The sequence below is a fragment of the Apostichopus japonicus genome, chromosome 15, assembly GCF_037975245.1.
Source record: "Apostichopus japonicus isolate 1M-3 chromosome 15, ASM3797524v1, whole genome shotgun sequence".
Taxonomy (NCBI): domain Eukaryota; kingdom Metazoa; phylum Echinodermata; class Holothuroidea; order Aspidochirotida; family Stichopodidae; genus Apostichopus; species Apostichopus japonicus.
The window spans coordinates 860,834-882,012 of record NC_092575.1 but is presented as its reverse complement, the minus strand read 5'-3'; the positions used below and the strand labels follow the sequence as shown (position 1 = coordinate 882,012).

The following is a 21,179-nucleotide window of genomic DNA, read 5'->3' as shown; positions in this document are numbered from 1 at the left end:
CGGAACATAGAGACGTCGGAACATAGAGACGTCGGAACATAGGGATGTCACCGTCCCATCAGTCTAGTGTCTGTTTAACGTGTTGTATATTTCATGTTCTCGCATACTCTTTATCTTGGGATATACTAGGCAGATATTTAGATATACGAACATGTCCACTTGAAAGCGATTAATACTAGTAGTAATATATATGGCAAGTAAAGCGTAACAAAGACACGGCATGGGCACCTTCATAGATTAGGGGAAATCTAACTGAAGGATGGTTTGTGATATAGTAGGTGGTCAATTATGTTAGTGCCACGGGTCTGCATGTATTTTGCACACAATGCGTACATATCGGAATTTAAAATATTGTTGTAAGTTTTATTCTCTAAAACAGATAGACTATAGTATTAATGTTCATAGGAACACGATTATGTAATAGCATGGATCTGTTACAGAGGATTAACCAACGTCCCAAATTTGCAACCCGGTTCTGTAAGATCGAATGTTCAATGGCATATACAGAATATTGTTTTAGTAACAATCTGTTAGAATTACTGTTCAGTTGAATGTATTTGCAAAGAAGTAACAACAAAGATACAATCATCTGTATACATAAACTTATGTTCTTGTGCTAGGCACACAAGTGTGAAGAAGATAAATCATACAGACACACTGGTAAAACAGACTGGAGTCAATTGCACAAGGTTTACATATAAATATATTGCAAAACCTTCTTTAATTTTACAACCAGACTAAATGATAACAATAGTTAACACCTCAGCATGTGTGACAGATATTCCATATTGGACTTCTTAGTAATTAAACATTAATTGGCAGACATGACTTTACCAACGCCCTCCTCTCGGACGGAGTGGCCATAAACACCATCACCTGCTAATAAAATATATAAAGAATTATCAGTGCACGAAATACTTCATTACTATTTAATAAAGACTAGCATAGCCTTTAGTAAAATAAGTTACCATGATGCCTTACAGTAAAGGTATGATATTGACGGTTTGGACGGCTTGGATAATACAAGTCCAGAATGCGACCACAAGTACAAATTGTGATTTCTAGTCCCGCGGACATTTTGAGTAGTACAAAGTAATGTTGAATGGATTAACATGAAATTGACGAATTTCACACCAGAGATTTGGACTAACTGCAATACTAATACATATGTGAATGAATCATTACCATCCTAATATATAACTCAACTTATTATCACAGATTAATAATAAGGATATATACGACAGATAAAGCATTTCCATGTTTCAAGGAAGCCCCTTCTTTTGCATACACCATTAACAAAGAAGAACCTTTCCTATGGCAATTTCTAACGGAGATGTGGATAATTGGGTGATAAACTGATTTGAACATGTACCTTTTTTTTAAAGGTAATTGTTTGAATTACGTGTAGAAATATAATATCATTTCTAATAATCAGTAATATAATACAACTCTGAAATTTTGATAAACATTTGAACATAATCAATGCATACGGAGTTTTCTTATATTAACAGTTACCTTGGTAATAGTAAAGCCAATAACTATATATACAAATTTATACAAATATTGCTGAAAATTATGAAAATTGGCAAAAATTATGAAAAGTTTATGCAGGTCAAATAGTAGGCACCCTATAACGCTAACCTCTCTCAATTAAGAATTATATAACATAAAAAGACGATCATTTGTCTTGTATGTACAGATCTTAATACTAAACAAGTTGTATCAAAATTCATTACTTCGATCCATAATTTTCACATTAAAATTCCAAAGTTATTGTGATATGAAAGTCTGAGTGTACAAATAAAGATGACAAAAAGAACAATCACAATTTAAAGTTAAATTTAGAGCACGTTTCAAAGCAAGCGAAATTTATAGGAAAGATAGGTTAACAAAGACATAACACTGGTATGCAATAATTATGTTACATTTATTTCTATGAAGTTATAGCTATATTACCGTGGAAGAATCAATAATTTTCATGCTGCATCTAATATTTAACTGGGAAGGGGAGACAAATCGTCAATTGTAAAGTTATGATGTCCTTATTTGATCTTCTCCAAAGTTTGATCCATGTTCTCCGACGGAGAGTAGGTTACATTGGAACGATGTTTGAACTGAATAGCGCTATAAGGCTATCGTTTGGTCTGATATGCTTCAAATATTATACTTATTGCGTATTCTAGCATCAATATTATCGAACACATGAGACAGCAATTAACAATTTATCATATAGAGCTATGGTTACAACTTGTGAATTGTTCGTTAGAATGTGGAAAAATAAACCTTTGTCTCGCAAAAAGCAATACTGAATTTGGATTCTTATGCTCGTGAATATTGAAATGAAAAACGAGATGTGAATACACATTTGCAAGTATCATATTAAAGAAGTAGTTTTGACTATACACACGGTAAGAAACAGCCGTGCTGCGTTTCATTTCCCAATTTCACGTCACACAAGTTTCACTCGTTATTTTTAGTTCAATGGACTGCTTGTGTAAACTGTATAGTACTTTTCACTCAATACAATTGTTTTTAGTAAAGCCAATTACTATAACAATAAAATACCAAGGGAAGGAAAGCCACATCTTTACTTTCTGTGTATAGAGTAAGCTATATGAAAAGTACACGTGGTATGAATGTTGATAACATTAGTTTGAAAATTCACATACTTTTGTTCAATTCAAGCAGGTGTAGTGGCATTAATATAATTATAAAGGTATACCAATACTTAGCTTATTCATTGTGATTATCAAAAGAGGAATGCTGCAACAGCCACCATCTGCTAAAAAGCGAACAATATCGCAACCATACTAATCACAACTCATATTAACATAACATGTACCTATAGAGACAAGGCTTTCAACGGGGGCTTATCACACCCACCGACAGCAAATAATCTAGGCAATCGGTATCACTTTGTCGGAGTGTTTTGATGTTAGATCTTCTCTTCATGTTGCCATCGGAATCAGTGGTATCGTCATTGCTTTGTAACTTTTGCGACAGGCATTCATCCCATTCGTTCAATTCAATTTCATGAAACATGGTAGCTTCATCTCGTGGCCACGAGATATGCACATATTGCGAAAGGCATTTTGCCAATATTGGAATATGGGGATCTTTCCTATTTATTCCTGGTTTCCAATGCTTCATTGCGAAAGGGTCGAAGCTAATGATTACAGATTTTCCCTCAGTTAAGACGCGAAATTCATTTGTCACTACTATGCAATCTTCTGTTTGTGACGTCAGTTCATCCCACCATTTAATTGGCAAATCCATCGCTGACGTCACTTTCTGCAAAAGCGTGTAAATGTTATCACATATTTTCCCTCTTCTTAAATGACAGTGTATGTAGAAAGCGATGCTATTATAACTAATTCCTTTAAGAGTTTTCCAATTCTCTCCTAGGACAGCCAAAATTCTATTTTCAATACAGTGACACAACAAAGGACTTTGATTCAGTTCCAATACATTAACAGGACAATCACAGTCACGAAGAAAGTAAATGGTCGGATCAGGACCATCGACCACGTGTCCTACCTTTGTTATATCACCGTGGCTAATTCCGAGGTATTTCTGGAGTGTCGTGTACAGAGTTATTACTCGTGCAGGCATTCTCATATAGTTTTGAAAACGGTCAAAGTGAAATGATGTTACACTGTTATTTTCAACGGTATTCACATCCCGAAGGGAATGCGTGACCACTGAGATCCACAAATTCGTGTTGCCTGGCATGCACTCTCTAAGGTCGCATAGAAGACTCGGGACATTTTCAAAATATGCAAGCGGCACTTCATGTAAGAAAACATGAGTTTTTTTGTCATGAACATAAATGCTTTTAAGTGTAGCAATGAGGTTTGAGGACGCCGATTTTATGCTAACTACTCTTGAGCCACATGGTTGAAAAACCAAAGTGGACACCCTAGATGACCAATCATCGATCTTGTCTTTATCAGTTTCAATGAAAGAATGTTTACAAGTGGTCTGTCCTTCATCCTCATTAGATGAGGAGAAAAACTCCGGTTCGATGTCACTGCAAATTATGTGGCATACTTTGTTCTCTTTGTTTTCCTGAAGGTGATGCCGAGCTCGAAGGAATAAGCATATCGACTTTCCTGTGCCGTAATCCCCAGCCAGTACTTGGTGCGAAGCATCATTTTTCACAACGTTTCTTTGCTCAGATGTCAAGAAAGAGTTTGCTAGTTGCTTTGCGGTATCAATAATACCGTCCGTAATTGTTCTGACGTTCACACTAGATGTGTCTCCGGCGTAGCGAATGCAGAGGTATTGGTAGTGTTCAATGGACATACATGGTACAGATGGAATTGTGACCCTTTCGTTTAACCAAATTGGAATTTCCGAATTTTCACAACATTCCTTGGGTATTATGGAATTCCGATGGCTTTCACACAAATACTGGTTAAGAACTTTTTGACTGATGTATGGAAACACTGAGAATTGATACAGTGGGACCTTTGAAACACAGTTAATTAAATCCCGATTCGACTCCAAAAACACATACTTATTTTTCATAAGTGTGCGGTGAGTCATTAGTATACGTTGTTTGATGGTTTTTGTAGAGTTTCCTCTGCAACTAGAAACTTTGATGAACAAAATTCCAATCTCTTTGCTTATGACCAATATGTCATATTCACCATTTTGCCCGGTGATAAAGGAACGAATTTTCTTCAAGTAGTTTTGATATTTGTAATTGGTCAATATAAACATTTCCAGTTGCATATCTTCGGCCCAGCACTGAAGTGCATCGGCAATTTTTGTAAGATGCCTGTTCGAATTCCTCTTTTGCAAAAGGGAACATTTTTGCTCTCCAGAGAGTAATATGCTTTTTTTCAACTCTCCATCGCTCATAGGGAAGGACATGGTAATCTTTTTCACACGATCAGAATGTCGATGATTGGTTTTAATCTTGTAATGGATTTGGGGTATTGCTGGGACTCTATTGATCCCATTAATTGGGTACAGGTCATGAAACGAAGACATGAGGCGTCTCATGGGTTCCTCCCCAATTTTTATCCTTGGATTAAAACGATCATCGATGGATGGAACCCAATGTTTTCCATGAAGAATGCACTCATTTATAGAAGCTTCCGGCAGAGACGTCATGGAGTAACTCAACTTGTCCACGTATTCTCTGGCATTGTCTTGGGAGCACTGAATTGTATCCTTCGGGATGACTGTGTTGGATGAAATCGACGGCGAATGATGAACCGGTATTTCCAGACGAACAGGCTCGTATTTCACCACAGACAAATGCTTGAACAGAAATAGTTTGATAACTTTTATTATCATTTGCTTAAATAATCATGTGTAAATGAAAGGAGGCACTAATTGAGACTTCTTGTTGTTGAGCATTATTGAAAAGCGTAGCATCCACCCGACCACGTAATATCATACTTAAGTTACTTATTGTATGTCTTATCGGATGTCACATAGGCAGTATACTATAGTAAAGGTGCTTAAAATTTAGTACTGCAGGGGGAAAACACTGCTAATGTGTAAAGATCAAAACAAAATGTAATCCTGTTGAACATACTACTTGATCAGATACAGATTAGCTAGTCTCTTAATCCGTTGCCTACCGTACTATTATGAAAGGCTTTCTTCATAAGTTAATGTTAATTTTCTCACCCACGTATATATAACAATTGTCCACCTCGGTTCAAATTATTTCTATGGGGTGGGGGGGGTAGCTTCGTTACTGCCCAATCCTTATTTAGAAAATCCATGGCAATAATTTAGCTGTATCGATGGTGTCAAGTGTACTTGTATTTCTTTCAATGGTAATCAATATAGCTGGCAACAGATACCCTTGGTGTGGTCGATAGTAATTAAAATCATGTACTAGTAAAGCGCAACTTTTTATAGTGCTTGCTGCCCAGTATAATACGTACTATGCCTTCCAAGTGACCCGAATCTGTTTGTTGTAAGTCGCCTGATACCCGTACAACCCACCCATACCATTTAACACCCACGCTGTTTGCCACGATTTGTTGTCTTCACAATGTAATGGAATGACTACAAGAGATAAGCAATTATAATACATTTTCTACAGAAAGCAGTGTCTCTAACTTACTTCTTGTCCATCTGCGGTGTATCTAACGTGTGCCCAAGTCGCCGCGTTGGTGAGGCCGTAATTAATGCATCTTTCCGCTTCTACTGTGTCCCAGGGGGCACACATGTTTTCAATGATGATGCGGAGCCCGTGTAGTGACGTCGAAGAGAAACGGACAGTATATACGTAGTTGGGCACATTAGGCACGTCTATCTCGAAGTATAACGTATTACTTGCAAAGTCAAAAAGGGTCACAAAATTATGAAATTTGTTCACATTGTAATATAGTACTGGCCCAACAAACGAAACTTCTTCACCAGAATGCCCCATATATAGAATTTTTTTGACCGCGTCATTAGGCACAAAGGTTTTATTGATCATTAATAAATCAGATCCAATGTTAGTCTTACTTATCAACTTGCAGTTCTTGGTGGTTGGTATAGGAGTGGTATAGTCTCCACCATGTTCTGAACAAGACTCTTCACGAACGCAACCTGTAACAAGTAAAATATTAGAAAGAAAGTTTTAATTATTATAGGCTAGCGTAGCAAAATATCGCGTTAAACAAGGGCCATTGAATTGAAGGTAATCAGAAGATAAATTCGCTGCCGGAGGTAGAGCTGTGGGCGTGGGGGGGGGGGGGAGATGGAGTGGAGGTGGGAACTTTTGGTAGGAGACTCTTTACTGTATTCATTGTTCAACGTTCCGATTGAGATGTCTGTCCATCCTGTTTATTGAATTTGTCCTCTGTGTGTTTGCTCTTCATTTCGCCTTTGGAGATGACCTTTAAGGATTGCATCGTCTGGTCCCCTCGCTTTTAGACATACAATTAGTTGATATGTTATAGTTACATTTGATTGCAGCCTATATCTGAAATATCCTTCATGCAAATCACATTAGTTGAATAACAATACTTTAAACCATATCATGTCTACCGGTCATTAAAACTGCAATTTCATAAACCACCGAGTTTCCAAAAAATTGCAAAATAGCGCTTTCGAGTAATTGAGATGAATCAATGGTTCAACCGTTTGACTAAGAGTCAACTAAACTATCTATACGAACCTAATTTTTCGAGCTGCTTTCGAACAAGATGTATTTGGTTCCGTTCATAATTGGCTACCAACTTTATTTCATGCGATCTAGGATCCTCGCATGGGAACAATAACTTCGAAAGTTGATCACTGAACTCTCCAGAACCAACGTCTCCCAAGAGTTGGTCCAATGATGTTCTGTTCTTTACCCTGAGACTGAGTACTATGCCATCATCGTTTGGAGCATCATTCAATACTTGAACACTAGTGTGATCATCATGTGGTTGAGATGGTGTAATGCAGGTGGCAATCTTTTCTATGATTTCACTCCTCGATGTTGTGCTCGTAAAATCAGAAACTTCCTTCTTATATTTTCCAGATTCTATTATGTTTAACCCCAGAAAACAAAGAACAAAATAAAATTTCGTGCAATTAAAGTCATAGTTAGTTGAATCGATTCTCATTATTTCTTTTAAAATGTTTATAAAGAAGTCGCTTTTGATGACCAGTGTGAATCATGATAGGATTACGAATTTACTACAACATTGACTTATGCTAACGCCTACGTTTCTAAATATAATATGAACACATTTCAATACTTTTGTTCCTGCATCGGTACCCGTAAACCATCATACCGATGCTATGTTTCGGTGGGAAAATGTGAACTGTTAGGATTCGTCACATCTAGCTTTGTGGATAAATATATCTGGCTCAGAAGGATGACATACTATATCATAACAAAATAATGAGGTGACGAAGAGTTCGGTATCCAAAAGAAGAAAAAGTTGTGGACTGATTTCAAACACTTCTTTTTGTAACTGTGTCTCACATGTGTTAACATGCTTGTGGTCTTGTCTGCGGTAGTTTCATTAGCCTTTGAGGCCTACGTAGAGATAACTCATGGTACACTGTTGCGTTGCATAATACATGGGGTAGCCGTTTTGACCTTCGTCTTCAAAGCGTGGTGTGCGATTGGCTAAGGACTCGTGATCCAAGGATTGCTGGTTCGACTCCTGCTTAATTCATTACGTTGTGTCCTTGGGCAAGATGCGTTCTCAATTGCCTATCTCCACCCAGGGCTTAAATTGGTACCTGTGAGGTAACTTGTCATTGGGCGCAGTATATAACTGCAGCCGCCTGAAGGGATTGTCTCTGGGACAGGTTATCATTGACCAGGGGTAACATATCATATATATAGCTCAAAGTGAAATTACTGTGACATTCTAATGTCCAGCGTTTTATTGCAAAGTCCAAAGTCTACCCAAAGGATCGATCTGTCCCCAGTGGAATACTGATTGCAACACATTCACATGACACGTCTTCTGTCAACGGACAATTCTGAAAAGCACTTTGTTACTATCATGATAAAAGTGATTCTTCATGACATGAATCATGTACGTTCAATGGTATTTGGTATAAAAGTGTGAAGTTTCTACTCATACGGCAAAAATGTTCACTAATAAACAATATATTGAGAAATTTGATTATGCTATGACAAATTTGGTGGTGGAACTCACCCATTCTTTCAAGTTCTTGGTATACCCTTTCGAACTCTCCTACGGCGTATGTTTCCAACAGGCATAGCTCATCTTTTATGCCGTACAGGTTGTCTGCGTTTGGGAAAAGGATTTTGGAACATTCTTTCGAAAATTTTCCCGATTTTACGTCAGACTTCAACCTTTCTAAAGAATTCTTCGTTTTCACGCGAAGGCTTAGAATGATTGATCCTTTTCCGATGTCCTCTAGAGGCATGTCGTAGGTCCCTTCAAAATGATGCATCAGCTTTGCTGTTGGTTCTTTATCGGCCATCCGTTCGATTTCATCCGTTAATGCTGTGGTCACGTCGTCAAAATATTTTCTGCTCTCAACTGAGCTAGTAGCCTCATTGAGGGTAACTTTCAAAACTGTTAAGAAAAGCACACTTTTCATTGAACACATATCCTTCTGATAATATGCACGTAACTGATCACTCTTTATGGATCTAAACAAGGGATTAAGCAGTCAACTACTTTGAATGCAATTATTTAAGCAGAACTATTGATAAGAATATTAACAACACTTCGGATTTTGTTTTTAATCTAAAAACGGAATAAAAAGCCATAAAGCCAGTGGGCTAAGTGTTTCCTGGCCACAATTTTATTGGAACATTCAACTGTCCCTACACACGTTTTTAGGTGTCTGAGTTACTGACTTCAAATAATCAGCAATGCATTTTCATAATTTTTGTTTTTCATACTTGGACCTGCTTACCCAAAATAACCTTTTATCACCACCAATTTCAACAGCGTTCTTCTACTCACCAGGGGTTATTTTGATATCAAGTATGAATTTTACCAAAATTTACTTTTGCAGTGATTGTGCTTACAAAGTTTTCAGACTGTGACCTCTGTTGTCCTCAAAATGACCTCTGACCTCCACGTATTTCAAGACGGCTTTTGCACAAACCACGTACGATCTTAAAGACCAACTATGGAGACTTTTCGATGAACATAAAATCCCACCATTTTTCATGTATGTAATCCTTAACTGACTCCAATTACATTGCTGTAATTATCTTTACCAATTTCGGACGTTAAATAAGTGAAAAATGGGACGAAAAGTCAGCTTCTATTTCAGACATTCCCGAAACATTCCTAAGACATCAGGTGACCATGTGACGTCAACGTTTGTATACCTCACTCACAACTATACTTTTAGTGTGTAAAGTCGTATACTTGAGCTGCCAAAAACATCAACGATATTACTCCTTTTTCCTCAAAATGTCACAATTCTGTGTTGTTGGAGGTTGCAGTTATACCTCATCCAACAAAAGCATCAGCTTTTTTAGATTTCCGAGTAAAAGAACCGACGTAAAACGCCGCAGACTTTGGATCAATTTTTTGAGATCCACGCGGAAAGATTTTTCAGCACCCGGAGTATCTCATGCCCATGAGTCCACATGCATGACCCTGCTTCTGTGCATGTTGCAAATGTCTCATTCTGTGAAAATTATATACTGTCGATAGCTGTGTCGGACCATGGTCGGACATAGCTAATGTGAAATTGACCGTAAACACGCCCTGGACGTCCTTACATGTAACATTATATCACTCAATTGACAGTAATATATTTACTGTAAGAGATGACCGTATATATATACCGTGCCAAGGGTATAGCATTGTTAGTACATGTACGGTAGTTAGTTACAACTCTCGCCGGCGTTGGCTCACAGCATTTGTAAATAGCCATGTTAGGATTTATCTATTTCATTTGTTGTATTCCAGTATCGTGAGTTCGTGATACATGTGTAATATTGTCCGTTCTGTTTATTCCGACATCTGCATGTTCCAAGGAGTTGAATAAAAACGGTAGTATGTAGCGATCGGACGTTTTATTTCGTTAGTGACTGTCTTGTGATTGTGGGATGTTAGTACTGTTTCAACTAGACCTAACTCTATGGAATTACACAGACTCACGGTAGTTTTTCGCCCAGGATTGAACAAGAAACGTGGATTAGGATATTCACTGCTAAATTTGTTTATTGACAGGATACTTTTTCTGTGTTTGTATACTTTTGGATATTAAAACGAGTAAGTACTATGTAAGTATATTGTACCGTACGGACCTATTGACGCTACGCTATGTAAAAGATGCCTCCATTTGAGTGGAAATTTTGCTAATAAAGTAAGCAATTTAACTAAAATTTCTGCTTATAATTGTCTTAAAACTTGTTGTTAACCTTCATGTGTTCTTGTTTTGAGCTAACAGCTTTTCAAACACTCGAAATTGGAAGTCAAAAACAGTACAATTGTTCGCTATCTGTGTACAAACAGCGCCTATATCAGCGTTTGATTTTCGCGGTATACAAACTTTGACGTCACACGGTGACCAGAGGCTCCTTTGGGTCAATCTCTGTTTTCTGACATTCCAGAGGTTCATGTCACGTGACTACCCAAAATGTCCATTTTCGTGGTCGTTTTTGATGGGTTATAGTAGGTTTTCGAAGATTATTTTTTACACATGTTGATTATGGGTATGTAAACTCCTAAATTAATGGAAAATCTCAAAAAAAAAATTGCCTCCATATTTGGTCTTTAAACCAATATGTACTTTATAAGTTATCATGTTTATGGCAAGGCGTCAAACACATATAAATACAAGTATGCTTTACATTCAGTCTGACGACCCCATCGTTTTTCCATTGTTCGAATCCACGTTCTCAAACCTTAACAATACCTTTTTACAATAGAATTCTTCTGAGGACGTGGTGATTGTTTTCAAATGACGTATTAAGGCTTGAGATTCCTTTGTTCAAGTCCTCAGTCAGAATACAAAACATGTGCACAAACACACACGCACACACGCACACACATCATAACCATCGCATAGATTACGTTTGCCTTCGGTAAAGAATAACGAATGCCAAACTTATTTTCGTATCGATGGAAACTCTAAATAAATGTGCTTAGCTGGGATAATTGCAAACCTCTCGAGAAAAAAACAAAACTGTCACTCGCAGAAGTTTTCATATTTAACTAATCCTTTCACATAAGGTATCAAGGCGGATTAACATCGACAACAAGGGTTGCACTGGTCAGCTCATGTCATCATCCATTTCGGACATTTCAGAGAGGTACACTCGGGAATATATTAGGTATCGGAACAGACACACGTTAGTTTGTCTCAAAATGGCTCCCTACAATCGTGAATTTGTTACAGAAGGTATTATATAACAATTTACCTGGTAATTTCAGATGATCCTCATACAGCCCTACCCTGTTCGCTGCTTGGATAAGGTCTAGTTGTTTGAGCGCCTCCCGAAACAAAGTCACATTGCGAAAATCGAACTTCCCCTTGTCTCGCAGTAACTTCATTACATATCGTGACCCCTGTTTTTCGGTTTCTTCGATATCTCTGACGTTAAAACCAAAACATGTTGCAATTTGCAATGCGTCGCTAGTGTTGAGCATGCCTTCTACATGTGCAACCATATGTTGAAAGCTGACCGGGTTGTGATTAACTATCAAAAGAAAAAAAAATCTTCAAATCACACCTATAGATTTAAGAAAATATTCACGAGCAACCATTGATTTCACCCCGATATACATAGGATTGCATTCTCGTTTCCGGTCTCAGACTCGGACTTATCGGTTTGTGTTGAACTTGGTAGCCCTGGACTCGGACCGTGTCCAGGCGATTCCACCAATATTTTATATTCTTTCCATTGTCAGGTAGCATGTGATTCTTTCATGTTAAAGAGTATATATATATATATATATATATATATATATATATATATATATATATATATATATATATATATATATATATATATATATATATATATATATATATATATATATATCATCTACTAATCATAAGGTATTGATGCAACCCATATATTAACTTTTAACTACTACTTAGTCAGATCAAATTTTTTAATATAGTGTAGGTAACAAATTCCAGAAAACTATTGTCCGACAACTTAAGCACTGGTTGAGTATCATTACTCAGTATACGGTCATTTAAGATCAGCCATGCTATGAAGAAGCTGATAGGAGAGTACAGCTTCAAAAGAACTTAAAAATGATTTAGGCAGAGTGATATCTTATAGTCTAAGATGAGAGAACTATATCTAATACAGTGCTTTATTTCTTTTTATTAAAGAACCAGTAACGTAAGACATTTGAAGGCCATAATATCTAATTAGTCGGTTAGGTAGTTGTTCAGATCATTAAACATAACAATGTTTTTCTAAAAGACACCAAAATTACAATACCACAATTTATTGGTAACTCCAAACAACGTTTTGAGCTTCATTTACGTGGGTAACCTAATGTACAGTGCACTTTTGTCGGAATGTATGCTGATATAACTATAGACATACAAAGCATACAAAGCCTGAAGTAGAAGTTGGACTCGGAGTGCCCTGGACTCGACCCTGTTTCAGACTGTCTCGAATCGGATCTGCAGGACTAGTCTACAGCACTGTTATTAAGTGGAACTAGAAACTGAGTTTATGAAGATGGGTCAGCACGTCGTGTAAGCATTTTGTAGAAAAAGACACCAAAATGCATCTCTTATTAATGCTTGTTTGTATGTATGTATTTCAGATCCTCCTGCAAGCAGGAACTCGCGAAGAAGCCATCATTGGCTTATCAAAGCCGCAAGCTGACCGAAGTCAGTCTCTTAGATTCATATTTAACGTCCATGATCAAACTGTCATTTGTCGACAACTCTGTAACTGGACGACATACAGTAATTTTAGAGTGACTCGTGTTGCGAAATGGAAAGCGAAGAGAAAGAAATATAGAACAGCAGAAGTGAGAAGACGACGAAAGAATAGAGACTCGAAAAATCGACAAACCTGGTGCAGGTGGTGAACGCTTGTAATGTTTAAGAAAAGTATCGAGGGCTTTAAGGCAACCACAATCAGTTAATGCCTCTGCAAAGGCTTCCCAATTGCATCCTTGACAGTCCTTCTTTTCTATTTGCTCGAGAAGCTTTAGTCCAGGATCAGCACTGCCCTCTATTAGTGATGCTTCGATATCGAAAACCCTCGCCAATGCTTGTCGCTTATCCTTGTCTAATTCTGTTTTAACTTTACACTTCCACAGTCCTATCAAATGATCTTCTTCTGTCGTAGGGAGAGAAAAATAAATAAAAGTTTGAATTTTCAGTGTTTTTTGTTTGTTTTGTTACTATAACGGGTTTGAGCACTAAGTGGAAAGGTGTCGATGCCTAATTTCAGTGACAGCGAAGATGGTCTCTATACGTAGCTGTGACAAACCTAATTTTAGGAGAGAACATAATATATTATCTTTAAATGTTCTTTAAATGGTCTTTACTATAGCCTGCAGGGACGCAAATCAAAAGTACCTTACTGTCATTATCAGCGAGTTAGAAGTTACTCTCATAATATCAACAACAGTTACCGTACGTCAATAGTGATTTAACAAATTTCTTGCAATGATTTATGTAGCGATGGGAAAAGTAAGAAAAAGTTGAATGCTCCTTTCTAAAGACTGTAGGGCCAATCTTTATCGAGGGACTGATACTAATACTGATTATCACATTTACATAATAACTTTCAGATAATAACTTCAGATGTCTCTTCAATTGCTGATACTATCAGTCTCAAAATACATGTTGCATATAAACTCCAAGAGGACAATACAACAAAAAGAGGGGGGGGGGGGGAACGGGAAAATTACCTACCTTCTGGTCTTGTTGTGTATAACTGTAATGATAAAGCGAATATTATTATTGGATTGTGGGAATTAAATCAAATTAAACGTTAAAAGATGGCAGTAAAGTAGAAAACAAAACGAATATACTTTAAAAAAATATTTAATGTGAATAAAACCACGTTAGCCGAAAACGCTACACATATCTTACTACAAATGGTGACTCGTGCAACTACTTACATTTCTTGCTATGGAGGGTCGATCATGGTTTCCTTTTTGAAGGTTCTTGAGGAACAAAAATACAATAAAAGGTTGAGTGAGAAAATAAACAATTAAATTAGGGAATGCACTAAGCAATATAATTACAGTTCCCCTTTAGTATATACCCCCTTTATTCTACTTTAAAATGAATATCTATCAATCCATCCATGCATGTATGCATACGTACGTACATACACACAATATAAACTTACTCGCATACACGTCTTTCATTCAAGTTTCACTTTGTCACTTACTTTCATATTTGTAATTCAAATGCCCTTTGACCACTACCAATTTTTATACGGATCTAGTGCTAACCAATGGGCATCAAACTTCCAACTATGACTTCTTCCAAGATGTACCTTTTGAGTTGGCGTGTTTATATGGTTTTCAGGTGGCTTTGGCCTCTGTTAACCTCAAATAAATTAATTTGTATGTATTTGTAATTATTTGTAAGTACGGAAACATGACGAGGAAAGTAGTCCATGTGCTGAGTGTTGGTATGATTAACCAAACATAGAACAGTAATTAATACATATATAGGTCGGTACATAACGGTTATTCAATAAGTGGATCATCACTGTCACTTACCATCCTTGACTTGCACCATTGAAGTCTTCTGACTACTCTGGCTCTCTCTTCAACTTGAAATTAAACATACGATTTCAATTATATATATATATATATATATATATATATATATATATATATATATATATATATATATATATATATATATATATATATATATATATATTAACCATAAATCACTTACCAAGCAGTGAAGTCAATAGCGGTTTCTCTGCTTTGAGACTTACTACTCTGTTCTAATGGTCAATTTTAACTATTCTAGAGCTATTTGTGTTAATGCTTTCATGCTTTGATTGCGTTTACATAGTTCATAACAAAGTATATTCACATTGTAAACTCAAGACAATCAAACAACCAACCAAACAATTAGTCATTAAATGAACAACTGCATGTAACAATCGATGAACAAAATACTTAATGATAGTGAGTAAATTAATTACTCACTCAATTGTCCGGGCGGATCGGTGTGCTGTATATAGAAAGAAGATTTTTTTTTTGTTTTGTTATTTCAGTATGGATCACAAGTTTTTCATCTGTTTGATATCTGGCTATGGTTTAATTTCAAATTAAAAGTAAAACTAATATTTCTGAGAGTCATTGCAATTACCTTGCTAATATCCTCCTCAATTTGCTCAAGTTTTTTGCGTAGTATTTCATACTGGTCACTCTCTGCAAGAGAAAACAATAAAGAATTACGCTTCTACATTTTTGATTAAGGATCATACAGCTTTAGTTAAAGCAAGTTTGTTTGTATATATGTTTTAGGAATGCATAAAGAAAAGAAGAAAAGCCGTTTAGAAAGTAGGACCTAGTAAACATAGGCCTATGTAGTCCTGTAGAATCCACTAAAATGTCGCATAAAGTGTTCGATTAATTTCTACTGCGTTAATATATCTCATTTAGCATCCACAGATCTCACCTCGATCTTTTGAGAGTCGATATGAAGTTGCCCTCTCGACATTCAAATTGCTCTGACCAGAGTTGCCAGACCAATCCATATCACTTGGTTCTCTGATACCAGGTCCTATTGTTATTGAGAGGAGACACAAAGAATACGCATTCTTGCATTTATTCATTGACAAAATTGTGATAATTTAATAAGTTTTTTATCTCCGTGTTGATTATACTTTGTTTCAGTGAGTAACTACAATATTCTAAATGAAAAAAAAAATGGAGGACTAATAATTTTCGGTGAGAACACGTTCTCAAACAAATGAAATAGAGAAGACGACTGATTGTCATATCTGACCTCTGACCTCCACTATAAGAAATAAGGTTCGTATACGTGTGTAGAAGCACCTGCGCACATACTACACACGTAGGTCACATTCATTGCAATGTTACGATTACATGAAAATCAATTAAATTAATGATTTTTTTTAACATTTTATATCTTAACAATGAAACAAGCTACCAAGCTGAGGCCAATGTTTCTCTTTGAACTTGTTCTGCATTGTATATTTTATGTCGTAGTTCGTATAGCCCTGCTTATACCTTTAACACATGACCACACAGTCTATACATTAATATTCTTTTAAGTTGTGATTTGCACGCTCCAAACATGCATAGCCTATGTACGTATATACTTTTTGTATGTATATAGATACATGCTGCTATTGTTATAAGGCTATTGCGTTACTTAGGATTACCCTATCTGCATGGAAGTGATTTTATATGTTAATACACATACAAGAAACTTTATGTTGTCCGGAAATATCGTGATGGAATGGAAGTGGAAACATAGTGTGTATCAATGAACTGATATAAGTAATACGGTTAATATGAAATGATAATAACATTACCACTATTTGTCTCCAATTGATCTGTGAATGATACACAATTACCAGTAGCATCCGAATCTCCCAGCCTACGTGTCTTCTCTACAAAATGATAAAAGCAACATCAGATGTCAGTCTAACGAAGATTATAGGAACAGTTTGGGGTTCATTATATGCCTACGAATTATCATAATAGGCATCAATCCTGATAAAGGTATCGTATATCATCAATTACGAAGCTTAACAAAGTTCACAGAACAAAGCAGGTAACTTCCTTCTGCCGCCCTCCCCCTCCCCCAAAATAATTCTCCAATGGTTAGCAAAACTAACCAAACATTCATATTTATTTCAGGCTGAATTCACTGAGTACGACTGTTTGTGTAGTTTGTTTATGTTATTATTTGGAATCAAATCGATAAGAATCATACCCCAATGTATACGTAGGGATTCATGGTATTGGGCTGTTGGCATATTTCCCATCTACTGAACTTATCTTGCAGGCTGGCCTCTCCCATTAAGCAACCAAATTGCTATTCTATGCTATGCAGGGATCGCCACTTTCATCAGGCTTTATAGCTGAGTTACAGTCTTGAGTTTCAATCAAGATATCAATTGTTTTAATTCCAACATCTATGTATTATCAAGATGAGAACAGTGCATATATTCTCAACTGCTCTGCATTACACATATTCTGTTTTTCAAACGTAGACTTCGTTGTACCATTATCAAACAACTGTACAACCCTGTACGTTATATCAATATACACTGCGGTCGTGTACGCCACAAATATGTACGTAGGTGTGTGTGTACATTAAAAAACACCTCATGCTAGTAACTCGGAATAATAGCCAATTGTGAAACTAGGGATTACCCTATTGCGACATCTGAACGGATTTCATTACACATATTCTGTTTTTCAAACGTAGACTTCGTTGTACCAGGGAGCTGCTACTCTAACAGCTCCCTAGTTGTACCATGAACAAACAACTGTACAACCCTGTACGTTATATCAATATACAGTGCGGTGATGTACGCCACAAATATGTACGTAGGTGTGTGTGTACATTTAAAAACACCTCATGCTAGTAACTCGGAATAATAGCCAATTGTGAAACTAGGGATTACCCTATTGCGACATCTGAACGGATTTCATTACAAATATTCTGTTTTTCAAACGTAGACTTAGTTGTACCAGGGAGCTGCTACTCTAACAGCTCCCTAGTTGTACCATGAACAAACAACTGTACAACCCTGTACGTTATATCAATATACAGTGCGGTGATGTACGCCACAAATATGTACGTAGGTGTGTGTGTACATTTAAAAACACTTCATGCTAGTAACTCGGAATTATAGTCAATTGTGAAACTAGGGATTACCCTATTGCGACATCTGATTGTTATTATTTATTTTGTGTGTGGATAAATGCATAGTCAGCATCGTGCATTGTTATGTGGCAAACATAAAACTCTGTAACTATATAAATCAGTGCCTGCTGTTGGGCTTTAAAGCAACACGAGTAATCATGTGTTTCGCGTTACCTATACTTTTAAGTACTAATAACCATTCATTTTCCCAATGAAGAACCTATACCCCAGAATCACTAAACGAGAGGTACAGTGAGGGTCTGAGGAATTCAACACTTTTCTAGTCCTCTGAATAATAAATCTGAAGTACGAACTAAAATATTACCGTTACTGTTTCCCAATTGTTCCCTGACCTGCACAAAACCATCATCAAGCTCCGTGTCTTCCATCATACCTGTCATCTCTACAACAGTGTAAAAACTTATAACATTGCATATGGCTATTATGATTATTAAGAACAGGACTGGTTTTACAGAAGATTTAACAGAACAATACGGACATAAAAAATCTTCCCCAGGTAGAAGAACATTTAAGATTCTTGAATGCTTCTCCAGTTTGTAAACTGATCAGTGACGTTTACGTTTTCTTTTATAGGTTTAGTTGGATGCTTTCAAATCTACAAATGATCAAAGAAATTTAAATTTCAGCTCCTAAGCAAGTGTCATAAAAACAAAAATTGAAAAAAAAAAGGATTCCAGGTGAGGTTGAATAGCCTATAGCAAAACAATGTCGTGTTTCAGACAAGCAATAATTTGGGCTTAGAAAGGGGATTACAACTAGTCCATTGCCCCCCTTGCAAACAGTGATAATGCATAGAGGAAAGTTTACATCAAAGCTTACATATAAAGTGGGTTTTGTTGTTATTGGAGGGTGTACCTTGTTGGCAAAAAGAGTTATTCTTTGGAACCTGCTTCAGAATATTGCCTACTCCATGAATCAATGCTTTAGTCTTTATTACACATAACAAAACATCAAACAAAATTAAATTTCAAGTTGTGTATCGTAATAAGCATATATGTACAATGGTAAATTTAGAAGTGAGCATAAACAACAACAGGGAAAGAAGTATATAAAAACAGTGTGTCAACTAACTCAAAAATTACTTATCAATTGGTAAGTCTGAAAATATTATTATTCCATAATATATAATAATATTAAGACCATTCTCATGAAATGTCGAGCTCACTTTTCATATTATTAAATTAAAATAAATTCCGTATGTATGTCACATTCACTTTAATTGCATTTATAGTTAACTAGAGCATGTTGCTGACTGAAACGATGAGAAACATGTTTGGCTGACATGCCTACACCCATGTTGCTTGAATATAATATTTATATAATATATATTTTTGTATATATGTTTATGTATACGCACCCGATGTTAACTGCGAGTCCTCCGGGAACGCCATTGCTACGTGACGTCAGCATAAAAGTATACTTCATTAAAATACACCGTTGTTATCAAATACCCAAACGACCACACTGTTTTTGTCCTCGGTAATATGGAACAATTCACTGGGGATAGAAAATGTATCACCTTTGTATCACTTGGGAGAGAATAGAGGCCTAGTAAAGGGCATACTTTAGCAACCGCATATATATACAGTACTCAAATCGGAAGTGAAAATGTTATCCACTGCTGGCGAAGAAGTCATTGCTTGCCAAGTTCCATTGCATTCTCGATGAAACCAAAATGAATACTATTTAGCATTCGAGTTTGTGAGGGCAGTGTGGTACGTGGTCTGTGACGTATAATGTTATAGGTCACATAACATAAATTATTATGGCCAGTTTTATACATTTGTGAATGACAAAGTGGTGAGTCTGGTTACATGTGCTTGACAAATGGGAAATATATAGGAAATGTAAAATTCCATAACAGTGGCAGTGAGCACACAGTGCCCACTGCAGCCAAACTCCTGCAGTGACCAAGAAAGCATATTAGAATATTGCCAAGCCTTCTACAAAGGAGTATGAACTACCAGGTTTATGCTAAATTCTTGTCGATGACATAAGTAGCAAGAAGATTGACAATGGGATACAAGCCATTGCCAATCCATCAAGATTCAGACGCCCGTGTGGTCAACAGATAACATGGTGTCACTCACTGTCAAACATATTCAAACTCATCCAAATTCTAAGGTCATATATTTGAGACAACTGTTACCGCGACAGCTGGAGACGGATCCAGAATCGGACACGGTTTGCATATGTGACATCTCACATGCATTGGCCCGTTTAGTTGAATGGTTTTTCAGTTTATTTGTCCTCGAAATACTAACGTTGATATACAAATCAGCTGCCAGTTACATTTACCAGAAAACATTTAGCTTTGAAGAAATGTTGATGTACATTTGGCAAGGGACGTCCTAATCATGCCAATCCTGTCTTTTTACTATACAGAGAGTATCTTAATAAAGTGCCAAAAATGTATTTTGGTGATGCACAACTTGAAACAAACTCGAGAAACCTTGACGGATATGCATACTTGACTTTCAATGTGATCTTGAAAAGTTGAAAAGCAGGATATCTTTGGCGAGGAGATACGATTACTTGATTTCTCATTCGGTTGCCAGAGGATAGAAGATGGCAAAAGACAGTTGTCAAAAGGCATTCGTATGAGGTACTTCTCACATTTGTTCCCGGTCGTTGTTCAACATCTGTATCAAGGGCAGCTTAAAAGGATGTAAACTGGTGAACTAGAAAGGATGCTCTCAGTACCATCCTGCAAAAGAACACTGACAAGTTATGTACAAATTTAATATAAATTATAGACCATTTTAGCAACTGTCTATGCTTGCAACGATATGTCATACAGGCACAAACTATCACATTTCGGTGAAGTTTGCATTAATGTCAACAGATATCAGATACACCCGAATCTGGCTTAAAGACAGCAAAATGTACAA

The 21,179-nt window shown here is 36.5% G+C and overlaps 1 protein-coding gene and 1 long non-coding RNA gene across 5 annotated transcripts; both read right to left on the bottom strand.

Annotated features, from left to right (window-relative positions):
* Window positions 1-685: 685 nt before the first annotated feature.
* LOC139981091 (uncharacterized) lies at window positions 686-20,025 on the bottom strand. 4 transcript variants are annotated; one of them, XM_071993264.1, is made up of 15 exons: window positions 19,646-20,025; window positions 18,593-18,670; window positions 16,925-17,002; window positions 16,042-16,146; window positions 15,730-15,791; window positions 15,567-15,591; window positions 15,123-15,175; window positions 14,511-14,555; window positions 14,302-14,323; window positions 13,451-13,720; window positions 11,825-12,103; window positions 8,622-9,008; window positions 7,136-7,486; window positions 6,092-6,564; window positions 686-5,271 (listed from the first exon to the last, which is right to left on the bottom strand). In XM_071993264.1, the coding sequence occupies exons 1-15, from the start codon at window positions 19,677-19,679 to the stop codon at window positions 2,860-2,862; spliced, it is 4,674 nt and encodes a 1,557-aa protein (XP_071849365.1). In that variant the 5' UTR covers window positions 19,680-20,025; the 3' UTR covers window positions 686-2,859. The 4 variants fall into 4 exon arrangements, with proteins under 4 accessions (XP_071849365.1, XP_071849366.1, XP_071849367.1 ...); XM_071993265.1 differs by having other exon boundaries at window positions 18,593-18,661; XM_071993266.1 differs by lacking the exon at window positions 18,593-18,670.
* Window positions 17,775-18,586, bottom strand: LOC139981100 (uncharacterized). The gene is made up of 2 exons (XR_011797777.1): window positions 18,136-18,586; window positions 17,775-18,099 (listed from the first exon to the last, which is right to left on the bottom strand). It is a non-coding gene; the product is annotated as an uncharacterized lncRNA (long non-coding RNA).
* Window positions 20,026-21,179: the final 1,154 nt, after the last annotated feature.

What these genes read in the sequence shown, in the direction of transcription:
- LOC139981091 (XM_071993264.1), bottom strand. Translation starts at nt 19,679, where the DNA reads ATGGCGTTCCCGGAGGACTCGCAGTTAACATCGG. An exon ending in GACCCTCCATAGCAAGAAAT is followed by an intron (nt 14,324 to 14,510) that starts GTAAGTAGTTGC and finishes TTATCATTACAG; the next exon opens with TTATACACAACAAGACCAGA. An exon ending in ACACCGCAGATGGACAAGAA is followed by an intron (nt 5,272 to 6,091) that starts GTAAGTTAGAGA and finishes TTTCTGTTCAAG; the next exon opens with CATTTGTCTGTGGTGAAATA.